Source organism: Battus philenor, unplaced genomic scaffold, assembly GCF_028537555.1.
Source record: "Battus philenor isolate CCGP_79_NKW_IND1 unplaced genomic scaffold, ilBatPhil1.0.hap1 SCAF_3, whole genome shotgun sequence".
In the NCBI taxonomy this organism is placed as follows: Eukaryota; Metazoa; Arthropoda; class Insecta; order Lepidoptera; family Papilionidae; genus Battus; species Battus philenor.
This window is the reverse complement of record NW_027181693.1, coordinates 4,761,758-4,785,050: the sequence shown is the minus strand read 5'-3', so window position 1 is coordinate 4,785,050 and position 23,293 is coordinate 4,761,758. Positions and strand designations below refer to the sequence as shown.

Here is a 23,293-nt window from a genome sequence, read left to right as displayed (position 1 = left end):
CTGTTTTACGATAGTCCAAGACCATATTATTTTCAGTTATAGCAACATAGATATTACAAGCCTTTAATAGTTATAATTTATTGATAATGTCTTAAAAATATAAGCAACAAAAATCAAACGAATAGGATGAAACATACACAACTTCCTTCCATTGTGGTACTTTAAAATGTTGACTTTTATAATAGACACCGATTACCGATATGTTATTGTTTATACAATGATATCTATCCGTCCACTCGAAGACACTAACGAAAATACATCATTTAGGTACATGCGTAATAATTTTTATTTCGATTGAAAGAAAAAGTATTGTCCTAATACTTATCAAATCGATTAACCTAATCATAAGAGTTCGGAATATAGCTTAGTTCAATAAATGTAACATTTTAGGCTATGGTTCAACTACGGAGAAGGACTTTTAAAACTATTTAAAATCTTGAGGAATATTTTTTACTTTCTATTATTGCGCAGGGCTCGTTGTTTTTATTTATAGAAGGACTATTTTCTGATATACGATATTTTAAACTATTACATGCAAGTCAAAGCTTTGAATTGGTATAACAAATTATTTTAACAGAACAATTTTTGTAGAACATTTTTATACAAACTGTAATTTTAGTAAAAATGCAATATGTTTGAAAAATTATAGTTGCTTATAGATGTTATTCATCCAAAATATCCTTGAATGATGTCTTACATCTCATACTAAATTATTGGTACATGAATATATAACATGTGGACCAGCAGTAGAATAAGAAACACCTACCTTATCATATATAATTAGTACGAAATGGTTGTAATCAAGTTTCTTTAAATCTTCAATGTGATTTGTTACAATTATTTTGTGTATTGTGATATCTATCATTCTAAATAATAAAAATATTTTGTTAATTTTTCTAACACAAATCTAAATACATGCAGATAAAATCTCAAGTTCGTTTGTTGAATTTCTGTAAAGCAATTTATATTAAAATAATTGTAAACACTTGAGTCTGACATATTAATTGATAAGAATACAAAACGCTCTTTCATTTACCATCTCTCTCTGTTGGAAGACCACATAGTAGGCTGGAGTAAAACACCCAGTAGCCTAACTAACAAAGAGACTGAAATGTTTAATTTACTATAGTTATACTCAATTGTCAGCCTTTTGTTAATTATTACTAATAGGTGAACCACCAATGTTGTTTATGTAATCTGATTATACATTTGTAACAATTCCTAATACAATTCAAGTGTTCCCGATTTGTAAAGACTGCCAGCATCCTTTCAAACTTTGGTTTACATAAATTTTGCAACACTATTATTTATACCTAAGAAGCTCATCTACACCACAGAATAAACATTATCTTAAGCTTAATTATTAGAAATATTGAAAATAGTGGTAAAAGTTTCTAACTAGTCTAACTGTATAAATAAATAGAGATATTTTTTTTCTTAGCCAAGTGCTGTTTTCTAAATTACTTGTGAATGATTAATACTGATTGCTTTTTAAAAAATATATTCGTTTTAAAAACTTTTTTTTGTTCAAATCTACATTTAATTATTATTATGAGCGCGAAGCTTTCACAGATTTCAAGAAATGTATCATATGATAGAAAATAACTGTTACTAAAGGAAAATTAGGAATGTTCTAGATTATCTTCCACCATGTATAGTCTGTACTATGTAATACAAGGTGGCATCATTTCGTTTGTAATTTCATCAGAAGTATTTTATTTTCTTTAATAACAAAGTTTATGATCCTTAACTGAAACATCTAAAATAAATTTTTACTTCATTCAGACATTGTTTCTTATAATTATTGTACATTTTCGAATTTAAATTTAAACTCGGTCAGATGCTAGAAAAGTTGAATTTTAGTGCTGGACATGTCATTTAGAAGTTCCAATGACGATATTACAAAAGTCAATGTTAGGAGAATTAAAAATAACATAAAAGAGTTAAGTGAGTCATATATGAAACAAACAACAACAGTAACCACCTTCAGATTACTATATAATACTGCTAGATATATTATACATTAATCAACAATTTGGCTTTGTGATTATCACACATACATCATCTACGCTACTCTATCAATCCTACTTACAGGCGTGGACAAATGCGTCATATCGACACACAGATAACTTGTTAAGTGACGACAAGGTATACAATATTACATTTGATACAACATTGAACAAGCATTTCAGCGATTGTGAAATGTTTCATAAATTATTCGCGTATTACGTATGACGCGGTACAATTATTATTTAAAGCAATAATATTAAATAAATAATTCATAAGTCCAATCAGTCTCAGCAAATCCAATTCTTCAACATTAATTAATAATCACATGTTTAATTTGATACCTTCTTAATATTTTCTCTTCTTTTGTATCGTCGTTATCTTACGAGAAGCTGTCTTGCTCGCACTCGTCCCAGCTATCGCAGTCGTACTGGTCGCAGTCGCAATCGATGTCGCAGGCGGCGTGCCCGGTCGCGTCAGAGCTGATGTCCGTAAGAGCCGCGTCCGACACCGGCTTTGACGAAATGTCAAGTATCTAAAAAAATATTTCACTTTCACGACTACACTAAACAATGATTGAATAAACTTAATATTCAGAAGTAACCTCACTTTAGCATTGACAAATCCATTGAAAGCCCTCACATAATCAATTGGATTTTTTTTAATTTTCCCCATAATTTTATAATCAAATGATATTTTTTTTATTTTTTTTTTTATAATTTGGAAATATGCTTAATATAATCCATTGTTAATTTTTTGTATTTACATGTTAATTTTTTATATAAGTGTTTAGTTAATACTAATAAAAAATAATTTTTTTACTAAGGAACCACTGTAATATAGTCCCGCAGGTAGGACTTTCTAGTGTTTTTGTTTACTACTTTAACTTTTTTTCTATGACCAATGCCTCTATAGACGACATCCGCGTGACAACCTGTGTGTATGAGTGTCGCTTATAGACACTGGGCACTGTGATGTGTTTAGTTGAGTATATTTTGTATCAAGCTTGGTTCAACGGTATCATTCCGAAGTTAAGAAATAAATATTTCTCCCCGTAATACGTAGCAAAATTCAGAATTGTAATAGAATATCTCACATCTGCAGAAGAACGCAGGCTGTAGTTGTCCGAGTGCGCGTCGCGGTCGGCCGTCGAGAGTGCGTGCAGCGCCAGCGAGCCGCGCTTCGGTTCCTCACGAGACATGTTCTTCATGTCCGATCGTACTGCTATTTCCGACGGATTAGAACGTTCTGGAACATGAATAACAAATCATATTAATTGCTTAAAATTTAAATGGTCTAAAATACTAATGTTGGTTTTATACATATATATTATGAATAATATATAAAAATTCCTATCATACATCATTGCTTCAATTATATATTTTCAAACATTTTTGATCTGTGGTTTAATGAATTTCATAAATTTAATTACCTTTAATGTGAGGATCCGCTAATGAAACGGGCGAACCGCTTTTAGGTGACCCAAGACTTCCACTAAAATACATTTCTGGGTTTGCTTCATGCCGATCTGAAAATTTAAAATTATACTTGTATAATAATATGTAAACTAAAGGATGTTGTTACATTTTTTATTTTGCTTTATGTCACCATGTATTCTCCGGGTGTAACTTAAAAATTAAAATAAACAGAAAATGATATAACAGCATCATTAACATTAGTAAGAATTCTGCTTACGGTTACAATGACAACACTCAGTTTTTTTTTTACAGGATGTACACCATTGCCTAATGACCATTTATAGATTCTTTGAGCTTGAGGGGTCAGATCATTGACGGTGATTAGTTTAAACTTCGTATTACCAACCTTGACTCAAGGGCTCCCTCTGGAACCTCTATTGGAACCACTAAGCCATGTACTTATTGGTTTGGAATTGATCGAATCGACAGTGCGAATAATGAGTATATAAGACGAAAAATAACCCAGTGCAATAATGATCCAGAGCCATCTATTACTACCTGACAACACTAACATCTAATAACACATTTCATGCCATGTGGGACGTATACGAAACCCGCTGCACTTTCCCTTCAGGCAATTTGCAGTTCTCATAGAAAAAAAAGGATTCTCAAAAATGAATTGTAGGGTCAAATATAGATAACTTCACATCACGTTCGCGCGTACGTAATGAATATTAAAATTTAGAACTATTTTCCGCTAATTATAGCTAGCTTTGTAGTATTGATGAAATGTAAAGCATGTCTTAAAGGACTCTTTTTAATTTTTAAAGTGTAGGTCGTATGTGACCCACGCGGCATGAATGGAAAATCTTACAAACTTGCCGTGGCACGGAAAGTGTTAACTAGTAATCCTCTCTTTAATATCTATGCCGTATTTATTGCATGCTATTAACAGCTCGGAACTATTAAAAGAAATGCGACAAAAATCAGATTATTTCGTGCATTAAAACGGGTTTTCTAACTTGACATTGGGCCTTGTGAACTAAAATAATGTTTTTTTTTCTTTTTCTATACATTTTTGTAAATAACAACAAAATCAATTATACAAATATTATATGTTTAGAGAGCTCGTTTAATTTGGTTCTTCACTTACCGCAGTCGACGATTTCGTGAAAAACGTAGTTGGCAATGGCAACGGGTTGTTTTATCCACGGGTGTGACATTAATTGAGTAACGGTGCATCTATGTACTGGCTCTTTGCACAACATCCATCGAAGAAGTTGTTCCAAATCTGTAATAACGATTTATTAAACTTTTTTATGCTTAACATATTTATACACGTATATTTACATTTACAAGTAAGTTATTCGAGTTAATATTGTTAATTTATTTATATAAATATCACGGAAGGAAGTAAAATATTGTGTAAGGCAATGTTAATTATGAACAAAAATACATTTTCAGAATAAATATTTTTATGAATAATATTCAAAACAATTCATTTCCTATATACCCAATTATATTTTAAATACTTTTTGATTGACTTATAAAAAGAAAGGGCATTTGTAGTTTATAATTCTAGGAATGCTAATTGGAAACTCTTCTTGTGCAAGTGAGACGAAAAATTTTCGCATGTGCCCAGAGACTCAAAAATAGTTAATTTTTTAAATTTATCAATTAGTAAATCGGTGAAGCCGCTTCCATTATCTCATAAGACATTACTTTAAGCAAATATGTATCCAAAAATACACATACTTCTTTGTACTAAGTTACAAAAAAAATAAAATACCTTCAGAAACGATTTGAGGTAATGCTAGAGGCCCCTGTATAGTGTCTTCAATGTCGGAGAATGGGTTAACGAAGAACGTCAGGACATACAATGTTATCCCCATCGACCACATTTCTAACTCAGGTCCCGCATATCTGAAAAAGTAAATACAAACTTCACTTAACCTGTCAACTGCCTATGGATATATCTATCTGCAACACCCAGGTGGCTTCGGGTTAAATATGCTCGAAACGAAGTACTAGGCTACATTGTATCGAATTAACTTAGAAATACAGTTTTAAATCGCTTGCTCTTGATATACTTTAGACTACAGGATCATAAACAATAAAATTTCTTACATCTGTTCAAAAGATTCACTACACTACACTTACAGGCACCATGTTGTACACGTCCTGACCAACGAAAAGTTAAGTCATTTGTCTATACAATGTTTTAAGACATTCACTGGTGGACAAAGCCCACCCTCACATAGATTTTTAATAGGTCGGTTGGCAGCAGTCTGCATCAATTGTCTTTAAACAACCTTAATAGAATCTCAACTTGTCATTGTTTATTATAAAAATATTATTGTTATTTTAAAATATACATGCTGTCAGGTTAAGAACTATCATATTTACTTTCATATAATTTAGTAATGTATATTAAAAATGAAATATTCATACTTGTTGCCCGCAAGTACTTCAGGGCTGCAGTATTCAGTTGTCCCATAGAAGGTCGAGAACAAGGTGTCAGGGCTCATGAACGTGGCAGAGCCGAAGTCAATCAATTTCACATGGAACTTGTTATCAATGATTACATTCTCATCCTTGATGTCTCTGTGCAAGATATTCAGCGAGTGTAAATACTCCACTGCTTGTCCAATCTGTAATTTTAAACATAATGCCATAAATTATTTTTCTATATATTTCAGAGAATTATATGTATTAATTAGCATTTTTTAGATATTAGAACCCTTTTTGGTATTATGTTATTAAAATTATACGTATATTTTGTGTTGTAATAATATTGCTATATAAAAAAGCCGCCAGATGTGAAAGTTCCCGCGGACGTCGTCACAACGCTCAACCTTTTGTTTGTCTCGCCCACTCGTCTCGCTCACTCGCACGGCGTGCACGATACGCGCTCTTGCTTGCTCTTGGCAGGTAGCCAAGACGCGCAGCACGTGCGCCCGCGGCCGTTGGAGTTCCAGTGAGTCGGATTTGAGCCATGGTTCGATGCGCAACCGCGCGTAGGCGAATTATTCATTTTCCGCGCACAAATTGTTTTAATAATTAAATAAACGTGTTTCCACATCACACTGGCTCCCAACCCGTGGCCTACGCGCTAATTATCGACGAAATCGCGTACTCAACCGTTCGCCATCTTAGCGTCGTAGAAGAATCCCATCGAAAATTTAACAATTGTGCGTTATCGGAGTGAATTTCGTCAGTGGTTTGCATCTGTTGTTTGCGATGCCGCGTCGCAAGGCTCCAGGCGTCCGTAACAACGTCGAGGATGAGGACTCGGACAGGTTCATGACCGAGGGGCAGCTATCGTCGTTCATGGCGGCGTTCGCCAAGGCTCAAGCGGAGTCAAACCGCCAGCTAATCGAGAGTCTTTTGCTGCGATCGCCGGCCTTCACCACAGGAGCGCCCTCGCCATCACCATCGCCATCGTCGTCTTCGGCTCATCCGTCTCCGTCGGGAAACTTCGCCGGTTGCACGGCTCGTTTCAAATTAACACGAGAAAGTGTACAAAGCGATCAGCGAGCAGGAAGTAGGGGCTCGCGCGCGCGTGCGATGTGCAACGCCGCCGCCGCCGCCGCCGCTGTACCTGCTGTGGTAAGCGCAGCGAATGCGCCAAATCGAGGTAAACGGTTTTGTGTTTATTGCAAGAAGAGTGGACATAATCGCGATGAGTGCTCAAGGCTTAGATCTAAAAGTGATCCGCATACAGTTTCGTGTTACGGTTGTGGTACGAAAGGTGTTATTCGTGCTAATTGTGTAAACTGTAATACAAAAAATACGGACACTAAGGATTCGTTCTTTGCATGCGATTTTATGTCAACAAATAGGCATTTATATTCCAAAACCGAGGCATCGCAATGTCAAGCCCATGTTTCTTTTGATTGTAATACTGTTTTTTTAAATTCTGTTTGTAATTGTAATGTATATGATGTGCCTGATGCGCGGTCAGTGGATAACTCGCGTAACGAGCGCTTGCGTCCGGATGTTTGTACCAAAGGCCGTCCAATTTTGGACATAGAGATTTTTGGCTATCGCGGTACCGGTCTATTAGACACGGCGGCTAAACGTAGCGTTGCCGGATCCACGCTGTACTCCTTGTTGCTTAAGTTAGGGCAGCCGATGCGTAGTAGCGTCATGACTGTAAAACTTGCTGACGGTGTAGTGCGTGACGTGACAGTCAGACTGGTGGACGTTGTGGTGATGCTCGCGGGCGCATCAATACCTATCACATTTATTATTTTTCCAGATGCAGTTAACAATGAAACATTGCTAGGCATTGATTTTATACGTAAAGCTGGTTTGGTTATTGATATTTTTAATGAGACGTGGTTCACAGCTAATCAACCTCAGGTCATTCACCCCTTGCGTTGTGAGAAATCACGTAACTTCATCGGGTGCGCCTCTGCCGACATGTTGCGTTCGGACGAGGGTATGATGCTGTCACCACCTGAAAGAGCAAGCCTTGCGCAGACATTGCAGGAATACGAGGACATTTTCCGAGAAGGGGGAGGACCGACGTCGTTCGCTGAACACCGCATTGACACCGGCACCCACCCGCCGATCGCCGTCCCGCCGTACCGCCTGACGCCTGCGAAAAAAGAAGTTATGGAGGCTGAAATTAATAAAATGCTGACGGAGGGTGTCATCGAAGAGTGTGAGTCTCCGTGGGCAGCACCAGCGCTGTTGGTACCTAAAAAGGATGGGTCCTACAGATTTTGTGTGGATTATCGCAAATTGAATTCCGTCACGAAGGTTGACTCCTATCCGCTTCCGGTGATCGACGATCTACTGCAGTATACTGGCAAAAGCTGTTTCATGAGCACCATCGACCTCAAGGCAGGTTACTGGCAGGTTGCTGTCAAGGAAGAGGATCGCGACAAGACCGCCTTCGTGTCACCATTTGGCGTTTTCAGATTCAAGCGTATGCCTTTTGGCTTGCGCAACGCTCCAGCGACGTTCCAGCGCCTGATTGACAGGTTTCGTTCGGGGTCTGCTTTGCAAGGCGTGACTATTTTAGGTTACATAGATGACCTCATCGTGATCTCTGAAAACTTTGCTCAGCATCTACAGGATCTTCGAGCTGTTTTCGATCGCCTTCGTGTCTTCAGCCTGTGCGCCAATCGAGCTAAATGCGTGTTTGCTAGAGAAAGTGTTAAGTATCTAGGTCACGTGATTTCGTCTCAAGGGCTATCGCCGGACCCTGACAAAATCAGCGCCATCGTCGATATGAACGAGCCGACGAATGTAAAGCACTTGAAATCCTTCTTACAGACGTGCTCGTGGTTCCGCAAGTTCGTGCCGAACTTCGCAAAGGTTGCGCAACCGTTGACTATGCTGACGAAGAAAGATCAGTCGTGGTTGTGGGGCGAAGCTCAAGTCGCCGCGTTCTTGGAACTTAAGAAATTACTTACCTCTCCTCCCATCCTCATCCAGCCAGATTATAGTCTTCCTTTTGTGCTTAGAACTGACTCGAGTAGCTATGCTTTAGGTGCAGCTCTCTTGCAGGGGGAGTCGCCGCGCGAGGAGCGTCCGATCGCGTACGCCAGCCGCCTTCTGACTTCGGCGGAACGAAACTACTCAACTACCGAGCGCGAAGCTCTTGCAGTTGTGTGGGCAGTCGAGAAGTTCCGCGGCTACATCGATGGTCATCCCGTGCGCGTCGCCAGCGACCACCAGCCCCTGAAGTGGTTACTAACCTTGAAGTCTCCTGCAGGTAGATTGATCCGTTGGGCTATGAAGTTGCAGTCTTTCGATCTCCAAGTGGACTACACCCCAGGAAAGGCAAACGTCATCGCAGATTCGCTCAGTCGACCGCCATGCGTTGAGGAGGCTCGAGATACTTGTGGCGTCTGTACGGTGGTGGTTGAAACGCCACGATGGGAGGCAACCGCTCTTCGTGAAGATCAGCTCGCAGATCCTGAAATCGCGAAGATTATCCTGGGCCTGGAGGGAAAGGAAGAAGTGGAGATTGGTAGGTGGACAGATAGAGGTTATCATATGTCAAAGGGGATACTTTATCGATATACAGAAGCAGAAACGGAAGAACCGCAGCTTGTTGTACCAGTCAACCGTCGGAAACAAGTTATGGTTGAATGTCACGACGCTGCAACAGCTGGTCACGGTGGTGTTGATAGGACTTTGCATCGTATTTCCCAGCGGTTCTATTTTCCTGGAATGCGTCGTTTTGTAGCGGAGTATCTCAATTCTTGTACTGAATGTCAGCGTTACAAGCCTTCGAATGAGAAGCCTTCAGGCTTGTTGCAGACTCCAGTACCCGCACAGCGCTTCGAAGTTGTAGCAGTAGATTTGTTCGGTCCACTTCCTAAGGGTCCCAAGGGTGAACGTTGGGTCCTTATCGTCGAAGACACCACCAGTAAGTGGGTAGAGCTGTTTGCGCTTACTGAAGCTACTGCTGAAGCTTGTGCTAAGATCTTGATAGAGGAGGTTTTCCTTCGTTTTGGTGTTCCTAGGCGATTAATTTCTGACAATGGTGTCCAATTCGTCGCCGATGTTATGCAGAAAGCTATGTTTGGTTTGGGTGTTAAGCAGAATCTGGTGCCCCTGTATCATCCAGAAGCGAATCCTGTGGAGAGGAAGAACAGGGACCTTAAGGTGCAAATGGCTATCCTCGTGGAAAATCACCATCAAAAATGGCCTGAAGCTCTGCCATTTATTCGTTTCGCTTTAAACACATCGTTGACAAAAGCAACCCAACAGACTCCTGCATACCTGACTTTTGCTCGCGAACTTCGCTCACCAATTGCAGCTCAGACGGACTTGCGTGCAGTTGTCGAAGCGGAGAACTACGTGCCGCAAATCACACCTTATCTGCTAAGACTCGCAGATACTCTCCAGTCCAGCAAAGAAAGTATTGAACACCAACAAGACCTCCGCAAAGCTGTTAAAGATAAAACTCGTAAAAGTGACAGTCTCGACGTCGGCGACCTCGTATTGATGAAAACGCACGTTCTCAGCAACTCTGCAAAAGGAGTCAGCGCTAAGTTCGTACCTAAACGAGACGGGCCTTACGTCGTTCAGAAGAAAGTTAGCCCAACTACGTACCTGTTAGCGTTTCCTGATAAGTCCGACATTACCTTTGGGAAGTATCATGTCTCTGACTTAAGACGCTATCATTCGCGAGAGGGTGAATGCACTGAGATTCCTGAGCCTGTGGCTCCAAAACGTCCTCGCGGCCGACCGCGAAAGCTTGTGTCGGTTTGACCAGTTGTGAGGTCACTGGTCCTGGTCAAAAGGGGGAGTATGTAATAATATTGCTATATAAAAAAGCCGCCAGATGTGAAAGTTCCCGCGGACGTCGTCACAACGCTCAACCTTTTGTTTGTCTCGCCCACTCGTCTCGCTCACTCGCACGGCGTGCACGATACGCGCTCTTGCTTGCTCTTGGCAGGTAGCCAAGACGCGCAGCACGTGCGCCCGCGGCCGTTGGAGTTCCAGTGAGTCGGATTTGAGCCATGGTTCGATGCGCAACCGCGCGTAGGCGAATTATTCATTTTCCGCGCACAAATTGTTTTAATAATTAAATAAACGTGTTTCCACACCACAGTGTATTTTATAGTAGAAACAAATTTCATAACTTTAATAAAATTAAAACATTTAGATTGATCAATGGTTTACTATAAATAATAATTGTGGCATTGGCTTATTATGGAAAACACTTTTGTATAAAAAAATTCGGCAATGAAAATGTGCAAGTAAGATGGATATCTATCACCACTTGCTTTAGCGAGTAGGAGGTCAAATTACAGTCTGTACTATAGTGACTTTATAAAGAATTACTTTTGTTGTTAATATATCTAATAATTATTGATGTTGCCTGTACAAATTATTAAGTAAAATTAAAATTAGGCTACTGCAACCTATTATTCGATCTTTGATTAGTAAATGTTTTTTTTTTTTTACAAATTTCTTATATCAATAGTATGTACTTTCAACGTAATGGCGTAGGAATAAATTAATACCAATTACATTTAAGCTATGTTGATGCAAATAGGCTAATAAAAATTATAAATTTAACATTACCTGTCTAAAGATGTAACTTATGAGAGGCTCGTCCAGTCTGGGCCTGCGTTCGATGAATTCAAAAAGGTCCATGCCTGCACCATGCTTCTCCATTACCATTTGAAAGTACTTATCGTTCTCAAAAACGTCTACAACGCTAACCTGAAATGTTTTGTGCAGCAAAGTTTTAACAGCAGTTCGCTCACTTTGTGAACTTAAGGAATGCCCCTCTACCAATCACGCAGTTTGAATTTGAAATTGACGTCTAGGCGAAAAGAATATTCCTACCAAATTTTATAAGCTTCATGGTTCCAGAGATATCGTGACAAATTAGTTCACATGTCGAAAACTATATAAATATAGATTGACAACATTTATTAAAATAAATATTGTTAATTTACGACTTTCTTTATCTTTCTATATCTTTACCAGCTGATTCCGCAAACGTTGTTTTGCAAAAAAAAATAAAGTTTTTAATTAACAAATAAAAAATAAGGGTTGATCGTAGAGGGGTGAAAATTTAGGGTTGTATGTATTTTTTTAAGCTGTGTGATAAACTATAAATAAAAATGTTTGTCTAAAAATAAAAATTATTTTAGGGTGGATCACCCTTAACATATAGGGGGATGAAAAATGACGTCTGATTCTCTATCCTGGCCGATTTGCACGCTAAGATTCACAAAAATTGGTCGAGCCGTTTCGGAGGAATTAAATCACGCACACCATGACACGAGAATCTTACATATCTTTACAACTAAAATATTATACGGCAGTAATTTAGTAAATTCAGAGTTAGTTTATCTGTACACACTAATGTGTTTAATTTATGTATTATTTTTAATAACTTACAATATTAGGATGCTTCAAAGTCATCAGGAGACTTAATTCCAGAGGTACTTTTTTGCCGTCCGGTCCATCTACCCAGAATTGAGCGCCGACCTTCTCCTTCAGTATGAACTTGGCAACAGTAAGAAGGCGGTCTGATCTTCGATACGCCATCTTGACACACCCGTAAGCTCCTTTTCCTGTTTATAACAGATAAATTGCAAACAATAATTAATGTGGGAAACTTTTTTTTAAAAGTGTTAATAAAACGCTCTACCACGCCTCATGTAAGCGCGGTGAGGTGAGAGAAAATATCAGTAGAAACGTTTCGTCGGTCCGCCACCGTGACTCATACCTCACCAGTGAAGTGGTTAATACTTTTAAGGAGCATTACAGCGGTTTAATCTAAATTATTTATCTACATCATTATCTGCTTAGAATCATTTAAAGTGATCGTTTGTGAGAAGAATGCTATAGGAGTTCAATTTGATATATAATAGAATCAAATTGAGTTTTCCTATAATGGCATCAGTCAAACCTATGAGAGTTCCCAACATACCCTAATCTGAGAAGAGAAGAGAGATCCTTCATATGATAGCTTACAACTGCAATAAATTCTAAAGTATTATTATTCAAAAATTCTTTACACTATAATAGGATTTTTTAATAAAAGATTTTGTTGGATTAGATTTTTAATCTTTAAAGTTGACAAATTATAACTTACCAATTTGTTTCAAAGTGACATAATGTTTACTGTATTCGCCGGCAACTTGTTCCTCGCCGCACTGGCTCATTAAAGACATTGACTGCGGTCGACTCCCGGCAGACTTATTGCCCTGTAAGGTATTGGTAAAATTGGTAAAAATATAGCTGATAATCACTTTCTTATAGTATCATATAAAAAATAATTAAAGAGCTCTCGCCAGATATCAAGTAAAAGTACTAAGCTATTGAAATGCTCTGTCATGTCTCACAGTTGCATGTGCTGGATTTTATTTCGTAAAGTATCTAGTTTCCATAGTACAATACTTTGTAATGCGCAGGACATAGCATTATCTTGAAAGCTTTGTTTTACTGATATCTATGTTGCGGAATCATTGACTCTTATCTAGTTAATTCTTGAATTTCTCTAAGCGATCAAAGCTGAAACAGAGAAATTGGTAGGGTAACTTTGTTTCTTTTAATGTAAAAATCCAGAAACTGTAATAAAAAATAAGTTATACGTGTGGAGTTTTTGAAAAAGTAGCACTGATGTTTATACTTATAGAAGTACATATTAACGTCTTTCACTGTTGTCGCTATCAGGTTATATATAGAACGAGCTACCAGAACCAATAAGATGCGCTAAATCGCTGTCAACATTTTAAAAATTGGTAAAAGAGCACTTCCTTGGCCTCTACAATAGGGTACTGTCTAGCATTTGTTATTTATTCGTATTTATGTAGTACCTTTTCCACCTAAATATATGTATATGTGTACATATGTATATATAAGTATTTTTACATATGTATGTTTTTGTTAGTATGTACACCCTGAACTGTCCTCTACTTCATGACTCTCACCTTCATCCTAAAGTTGGTCTGGCAGAGATTGTCTTCAGAGATGAGACCAACTCTTGTATCCTCTATATAATTTTTTTTTATATTTTAGTCATTTTCTATGGTGTACAGTAAAATGTAAATAAATTGTTAACATCCATTCGAAACCAAGTCACCTTTGCCTTTCATTTGCTTATAAAAGTTTATAATAACGCAGTATAGCAAACACAGAATCATGCAACTGACCAGAACAAGCGAGTTATCCGCTGTGGAGGCGACGCTGGACGCGAGCGTGGTATGTCGTGGCGCGTCCTCCAGCTGCACCCCAAGCCACACGCAGCGCACGCGGCTGCCTGTCGCCAGTTGCATAGTCGACACCGTATATAAAACATCTGAAAATAATTATATAGATATCAAGGCATTTACTTTCATTTAAGCCTATAATATGAGTGTATTTTATTCTCTTTAGTCTATAGATGCCCAGTGCAAGACATAGATCAAAGATCGCCACCATGACCGATTACAGCAATTTCTGGCGACCTTAATTGAAAGTGTCGGTCTACCTAGTGAGGGTCTAACTACGCTGCGTCTACCGGCTTGTGGTCACCACTCAATAGCCTTTTGACCCCAATTGCCATCGATTGCACGTTGTGCCCCGCCCACTGCTGCTTCAGCCAAGAAATTCTTCGAGCTACGTCGGTGATCTTGATTCTTGGCCCACCATAAGCGACGTAATACATGTAAGTTCAAAATACAATGTGTATCTTCTGCTATATCCGATTTTATTTCGTCGACAACATATTCAGATTTTTGTTATCCTCTAATATATATCATATATACCTCATAACTTTGAACGTCCGTAGTAATTTGGATGACCGTTTGGTTGGAAGTAACTCAATTGCAAATACTACTTTTTGTAACGTAAAAGCTCGCGTGCACCAGACCTATATTTTATAAAAGCTGTAAATATCGCTTTTAACGTAGTAATGAATTACAATTTCAGAATATATAACAATTTTGGGGGTATCCGGCAACGAGTTTGCGCTCTGTATTATAAAAGCTGTATTTTACATATTTCTTGGATTAGTATTAGATACTTCTTCAGTAGCAAAACAGTTTTAACAGTAGCTTTAGTATTTACGCTACCTACCAAAGAACCTCTATGAATCTAACTTCATAGTCGGCCATCACCTAGAGATGATACGGTCAGGTAGACAGTTCACGGGTTCTCCCACTATATAATAGAAATTCACTTATATATGCCATATTAATGCAAGATTTTTGTATGAAAATACTGTTAAAATAACTCAATTATTATTAAAAGAGGAATCATAGAGATCTAAGAAATATTATTACGAAAGATTGGAATTAAGAAATGCGTATCTAAAATTAAAGGTCTGCCATCTGCACATTTGGATCAACATTACTTTCATCACTATGATTATTTCTTAAATAGTTTTTTGTAATACATTATTTTTATTTAGTTTTTAACGGAGATACGATATGGAAATTTAAGTTATATTTACTTAATTCAGTGCCGTCTTTATGAAGTACAAGGCCGCGATAAGCTCCGTCGCCGTACTCGGGCGCCGATTTGCGTGTCTGCTGAGGCGTTGAAGTCGTCACTTTGCTTCTTAGCAACCTCTTTGCGACGCACGGTGTCTCCGGAGGTTCGCCTGCAAAATATAAACATTAAAAAAATAAAGAAATTAGATGTTTTAGGTAAATTAAAACAAATTCATACCGTCCAGTTTCTTCCTGGGTGCGGATTCCGTTTGAGTCTCCAAATCTATATCGTTACTCAAGCTATCTACGCTGTCGTTTCCATTATGTTTGGGTAGGTCTTCAATCTCGCATCCAGGTGGAGGCATTTCATTAATGGGCGTGAGGAAATCAGCACTCGTTTCATTTGAGTCACAAAAGTCTAAAGATATACTACTCTTGTCTTCTTTTGTCTGGTTTACTTTCAGTGACTTGTATTTGCTAGAGTCGAAAGAGAGTCGTAGTGATGGATCGTTCACACGAACTCTAGGCGTATTTCCTGTGGGAGTAACTTCCTGTGAATGCTGAGACGTGTAGTAAATAGAGTCACTCTTCTCCGTGACTTTAGATTGTGCTTGTTTGCTTTGGTTACTACTCTGCTCTGAACGAAGTATATTCTCTGAACGGGACTTAGAGATACTGCTGTGACAATAGTTCTCGTCATCTATGGATATTCCTGACATTCCAGAGGTCACGTCAGGGAGTGCTGATGTGTCGTTTCTTTGTTCTGTTGTGCTGATACTTGAGACCATATCCTGTGTGGGCGTGGGTGTGTGGGTGACAAGGCTGCATGATTTATCGAGACACAATGCGCTTGAAGATTTTTCTCTTGTTGTTGATATAGATTGTATAGATGGATGGACGTTAAGAGATATGCAGGCAGATTTTTGACTGCCATTAAAAGCTTCACAGGACTCATCGGTGTCAGAAGCTGCGAAAAAAAAAATTATAATTTTATATGCTATATGTTATATAGATAAGCTAAACTATGACATATTATTAATAATTCAATATGCGAATGTATAACCTACAGTTGAGATATTTTGACTACTTATTTTGTTCAGAAAAACTTTTCAGTTGCAAATGGGACAGTTGGACGACAAACTACACTCGCTTGTATAAAGGCTTGAGAAAGAAGTAATGTTTTTAATTTATGTAATTGAAGCATCATAAGCATATTACTGTATATCATATTGTTGCATAAAATTGTATCAACACTTAATGTTTCTAGTTAAGTCGAAACTATTCCTGTATAAATATAATTTAACAAATATTGTGAATTAATTTTTATCATCTTATATTAACTATGGTCATTAGGTATGTCAATAGTTATTTAATTTTACAATAATAATATAAAGAATACACATTTGTTACACAATTAATTATAGACAAAATCAAAATGCAAAACATTTCATGTCTTTCATCTCCATCCAAAAGTTGTTTGGTAAAGATCACCTCGAGCGATAAGGCTGCCTCTTGTACCATATGAATTGTTTCTTTTTTCCCCTCTATTTATTTGTCTATGGTGTACAAAAAAGTGTCAAAAAAATAAGTAAATCAAACAGTACAAATAAAAATCATCATTAATGTAACAACAGGGCATCAGATGGGAATAGGCTTCCCCCATAAATATCAAATAGGATTGTTTGCAAGCAGCCTGCACCCAGTGTAATCCAATGATTAAGAAGGTTGTCTGTTCACCTTGTGTGTGGACAACCTATACTACTCTGGCTAAACTAATACAATTAAAAGAAAAAGAAATAAATAGTAAAACCCAAAATAATGTTAGGTAAATAAAATGAAAATTGGAAACTGATAGATTGTGACAATTCGTAACAAATTAGTGTATTTAATAAGAATGTAAAATAACACAAAATAAATATATATTAAGGTAAAGAAATGTGATATTTGAGGAACGAGGAGAAGAAAGTCAGGAGATGAATGAACGGAATTAAGTATGAAAAAGAATGATAGAAAATTGTAGAACGAAAGAAAAGGAAAAATAGATTATACGAAGTATGATAGAAGAGTACAGAAATATAAGGAAAAGAAAGTGAAGAAAATCATTAAAGAATATCAAACCTTGTCCTAAAAGATGATAGGGATTACGAGATGTCCCCAATAACGGGGGTCAAATGTACCATATGATGGGAAATATTCATTATAATTGTTCTACAAACCTGAAGCGTTGCTGTCATTGTTAACAGGCGACAAAGTCATGTTACGGTTCCTGTCCGACACTTTCACCATGTCCGACTCTCGACAGAAGTTAGGTATGACGTCATTGATGTGGTGGCCGATTACTTCTGAGTGTGACTTGCCGAATGTCAGCATAGCGAAGTGCTGGTTGCACGCTGTTATGATGCCCGCCTCGTCGACAACGAGCAGTCCGCTTACGTTAAATGTCACCTGTAATTAATTTTTTATTAGCATAAATTTAACACATTTTGTTGCCTTACTTAAAGTATTAAAAATGGATGTAAATCAGCACTAAAGAACAAATAAACCAAAATAATTATACTTGTTAATTAAATAAAGATTATAAATGTTATTACATACCCTAACATTAACAATATATACAGATCTCTCCTTGTTAGATTTGATTCCAGTCCATGGAGAATATTCAACATTACTTGTTTTTGATATCCAGAGGCACAGCGGGAAGGAACCACCGTCTAATGTTCTACCTGAAAATGAAGTTACAAAATAAGTAAGTTGTGGCACACAAACCATACAATTACTATTTTTTTTCAACATAAATACAAAACATTTAATGATGTTTATAAAAATAAGTACATGGCTTAACTTGAAATCTACACTGTTTTAAAAAAGAACTCTTAGCAGAGAAGCTTCTTTATATAATGTAAGTTGTTTAAATGTAGAAAATTAAATAATAAGCAACTTTTGGGTACATTTATATAATTGTTATGTAATAGTTATGTTATACAAAATACTATTTTTTGCCAAAGGTGAAAGATTAAACATATTCATCAATAATACTTATTCATCAATAATATCTAGTCGTTTTAAGAATCTGACTTCTTTATAAAAAAAGTTATAAAAGAATATATTTCTTGTTGTATTGTTAAATTTATTAAGAGTTGATTTGGGACTCTGGTGAGCAGCGATTACTTTTCAGTCTAAGCCTAAACTGACACTATTACTATCAGAATTCCCTCATATTGTTATGTTTCTTGGAAGGGACGTCAGATGTGTACATAGTCTTGCAGACATATTCGACTAAGGGAAGTCTAGGAAATAGGCATAATTTCTTGCTTAGCTTGCGCATTATTGTTTAATAAGCCGTCTGTTGATTTTATAACTATCTTAACAACAATAGCTACTTCTAAAAAAATGCCTTTACAAAAGTTTGGTTTTTATTGTAATTTGAAAAAATAGTTTTTCGATTTTAAAAATGTTTGGCTCAGGTTATAGAATTATAAATATATCATAATTTTATTTTAATTGTAGATTCTCATAACTATACTCTTCCAGACATATCCAGCTGTTCCCTATACATTATATAGGCCTATACATACATTTATATAGGTGTTGGTTGCTTGGACTAAATTTGACTTACTGCATACCTTGTTTATCTGTATGTTGCCTTGTATTTTATTGTGTCTAAACATATGATTAAATTATGTAGGAATGCAAGCTTGGAAATAAAATAGTAAACAAATAATCACTAAAATATATATAAGCCTATACACAAAATTACCTGTGGCTTTTTGTTTAGATATATTCTTTTGAATAGGTATATCAGGTGAAGGCAATTGAATTGAAGGAATTAGCGAAGAGATGGGTAGTCCAATTAATTTATCTGCAGAGTCTGCTTGGAATAACAGAGCGGCATCACCACCATCACATGACACTATGATCCCAGTTTCTGCATCAACTGTCAACTGAAAAATATGATATAATTTGAACAAAAAAGTAATGATGAAAAGTATAACAAATGATAGTTTAATTTAATTTTTTATGAATATATATGATAAAGGTAGGTATATATCTGTATGTAAAACAGTGGATGTCTTACTGCTAAAATGATGATGTTGAAATAGGTAATCATACAAGCAATGCATGAAAACACCAAAGTTGAGTTGCCTGTTTCTAATTTTGAGTGGTTTCCAAAAAACTTTAAAGACAAGGTAAACATACAAACTTGAATCTTGTATTAGGCTTCAAAGAGTCTCAATCATTATTAGGCATACAATTTTATAACAAACTACCAACAATGCTGTATATCATAAATTCAAGGAGATTATTGAGTCTTGTAGCAGAGCATATTGCTCAAAATAAAACATATATAATAAAAAATATAAACCCACACTATTAACTCATATAAACATTAATTTAATAATATTATAACATACTTACAACAACATTTTTGCAGCTAACAGGTTCTGCAACCACTAAGCAGGGCCCATCATTGTCTAATTGTCTTATCCATAGAGATACTTGCACGGATGAACCATCTTTTGTAAGTAGTTCTACTACCTGAGGAATTGAGAAAGTTGCAATTTACATTATCACTAGTTATATTCACTCTCAAGTTGAAGTAAAACAAACTATACAGACCTTTCCACTGAGAAGGACAATAGTTCCATCCTCAGAAGTGTCACCATCCTCTTGTTCATGCAGGCTAAATGTTTTGCAGCTTCTATTATAGAGTAGGTCAGAGAAACGTAAACCACATAATTCACCTGATGAATAACCAAGGAGAGAGCTAGCTTTGCTGTTTACTATAAGAATCTGAAAGAGATGAAAAATTCTCTTACTTTTTTAATTAAATAGTTTACAAAAATAACATTAATATCCTCTTTTTGATATTTAAAATGCCTCAATCAAATTAAAATTTAGCAAATACATAATATAAAATAAACAAACACAATTTAAATTTAATTATCAGCAACATAAAGTTAACACCAGTTTACACAACTACCTTAAATGTACTTTGTTCTATAGTGAAGACAGCTTTGCTTGGATTGATTGTTTGCTGCAATCTTTCAGTTTGCGACTGTGCTGGTGATACACCAACTTCCCCCACTGTTATAGAAGTATTGAAACGAAGTCCATTTGGGCCATCAACTAAAGTTAATAAAAATAATGATTATTAATTAATAAACTACAGTTTTGTAGTTGCTCAAACCATTCATTATTGTACTTTTTTCACAAAAGAAATTTAATATGATTATGTGTACAAATATCAAAGAAATATCTAGAACAATGTATAATAAAATAGGAAAATTTAATAATTCAAGACAAAATAGTTATCTAAGTTAAACTATACACACTTCTTAAATAATAATAAAATAAATAAATAGACTTTACCTCTTACTAAGTCCGTTGTTTGTTTAAGTTTGGTTGGAGTTTCTAAATCCATCTTAAGAGGATGAACTTTACGTCTTAGACGAGGGAAACTTTGATTGCCTTCAAATGAGTTATTCCAAGCATCATGTAGTTTATGCTGAGCCTTAACAGTTCTTAAAATGAAGAAGAAAACATAATCCATTGTAACTTCACATAATATACGTGAACAGAAATAAAGTGCATTTAAATGAAAGTCAATAATTGTTATTAAGTAATGTTTAAGTCTTACCTGCATTTGTAGTCATGTTTTAATAGTTTATCAGGCGTATGAAAATTGTTTTTTTGAGTTACTTCAACAAAACCCAAACGTGCTTTCTGTAATGTTTCGTAATATTAAAAAATGAACGATAATTTGAAAAAAAAAATAGTGTCAAAACACTTACTGGCCTCGGCGTTAAATTTAGGTGTTCGGGCGAGTAAATATCAAAGAATCTACCGAGTCTCGGTTTCACCGGAGTCACAGTTGGTGTATAAGCTTCTGAAATTCTAAATGATACAATAGTCGATTGAATAATTTGCTTGCTATTAATTTTTGCCGGTAAAACACATACGATCTGTCGGACACAACCTTTATGATTTATTTACATGTTACGAAGTTATTTTGGTGCAAAAATCAATACATTACAGCGCGCAAGTTCAAAATATCCGAGACGACTTTGTTAAATTTTAATATTATAATTTACCTATTGCGATTGATTACTGCAGAAGGATCCATTACTTGATAAGATCAATGCGATGGTATGATTGAGCCAATTCTCTGACTAATGCATAAAAGTTTAATAATTTTTTCCTTTGTTCAATTTTCAAACAAGTGATAGTTAACCGGCAACGGTCTTGACATATCGTAGATGTGCAATCATAAATGATTTTGTTATCTGAATAAAATATGAAGATAATAAGATTTATAAAATTTTTATTTTTACATAACGTATATCAATTTAATATTTAACATGAAACTTATACAGGAATTACCATCTATATATTACACAAAAATATAATTTTTTTTATTGCCATCTTTTGGTAGTTTTGCTATAACTATTGTAAAAAAAACGTTTCATTGAATTTCTGGTGCAATATTTTAGACCAAAATGAGTGCAACGTCACTCGCTTGCGGATACCAGTCTGTACAGATAGATGAGGCAAGTTGTATTTTAGATAGCTTATAGATGGCGCTAATTAAATTTCAGTGTACCATAAAAATTAAAATATTAATAAATTAATATTTTATTATTTATACATAATTTCTTAATATTGATTTAAGATTAATAACTTATTTTTTAATATTTGATTGTATTAAAATAAGAAAAATGTTGTTTTATTTTATTTTTAATTTAAGTTAAATTTGAATGTCCAACCTCTTGACAAGATTGTATAATAAAATTTCACATTGTTGTTCGACTGGGAGCGTGGCGTCTCCTGTAATCCGGCTACTCGGAGGTCGGGTATGGAGGATGGTTTGAGGTCGGGAGTCCTGTTGCTGAGTGGCCCATGTTGACTGGACGTCCACACTAAGCCTGGTATTAATATGGAACCTCCGGAGGAGTCTGGAAGTTGCAGGTTAACTAAGGAGGGGCGAACCGGGCCAGGGGGGAAACCCAGCAGCCAAAAGTCCCCGTATCGGGCAGTAGTGGGATAGCGGCCGGGAGTGGGTGCTCAGTAACAGCCCGACCAATACAATCAGACCCTTTCCTTTTGCATTATTTTATACAAAGTAGTCGAAATTAACGTAATTTTATATATATTTAAATATGACTGTACTATATTACATATTGCTTTCATTTTTACCACTCCGTTCTAGAATGTTTTTTAGATTTAAATGAGGATTTCTTCCAATATTCTTCTTGACGTTAATAGCTAAGGTAATGCGTTTTATGTTATTTTCTAAGCAATAAGAGGTAACTTTTTAACATATTAAATATTAATTACAATTTTTCGATGAGAGATATAGTTCTTATGTAAATTCTACAAATCTCGTAATGAGAACTTGAAGGGTACTTACTCCTTTCAGTTTGGCCTTATAATTTTATAAAGTTTTACAAGTAGCCGCGGGGCTTTAAGGTTCTGGAGTGGAGACCACAAAGCGGCAAGCACAGCGTAGGATGTCCACCCATAAGGAGAACCGACGACATTGTTATGGATGGATGCAGGATCCTACTAAACTTGTTAGAGATATATGGGGGAAGTTTATGTTCAATTGCGGACGCCCCACGACTGAAATAATGATGATGATGACGATGATAGAATGACAGCTAATCACAATCACTTACATTTATTGTGATTATCTGTGATTGTTAGTTCAGTAACTTCATTTACTACAAATTGGATGGTAATTGTACAGTAGGTATATTACCGTAATTGTTTGACGGCAAGCATGAACAGCGTCGCTATCTAGGCGACGTTCGTACTGAGCGGTTTCTTTCTGGAAACCCCGATTGACAATATGAAAGAATATGGATAATAACAATACTCACTCGATACCCGTTTAACATTCTTCTTCTTTAACTTCTTCGGCTTTGTCGGTTGCTGTTACTTTACTAACATAACAGGGAGAGGAAG

The 23,293-nt window shown here is 36.2% G+C and overlaps 1 protein-coding gene across 1 annotated transcript; it reads right to left on the bottom strand.

The window, feature by feature from the left end:
• Nucleotides 1–806: 806 nt before the first annotated feature.
• Nucleotides 807–21,548, bottom strand: Pask (PAS kinase). Its single transcript, XM_068770374.1, has 22 exons — nt 21,421–21,548; nt 21,121–21,223; nt 20,967–21,052; nt 20,699–20,850; nt 20,310–20,455; nt 19,946–20,119; nt 19,745–19,864; nt 19,086–19,269; nt 17,924–18,051; nt 17,545–17,773; nt 15,567–16,295; nt 15,349–15,498; nt 14,069–14,214; nt 13,009–13,120; nt 12,309–12,484; nt 11,481–11,621; nt 5,877–6,076; nt 5,215–5,348; nt 4,579–4,716; nt 3,440–3,535; nt 3,104–3,255; nt 807–2,542 (listed from the first exon to the last, which is right to left on the bottom strand). Exons 1-22 carry the CDS (start codon nt 21,450–21,452, stop codon nt 2,390–2,392), a joined length of 3,681 nt encoding a protein of 1,226 aa, XP_068626475.1. The 5' UTR covers nt 21,453–21,548; the 3' UTR covers nt 807–2,389.
• Between the last annotated feature and the right edge of the window lie 1,745 nt (nt 21,549–23,293).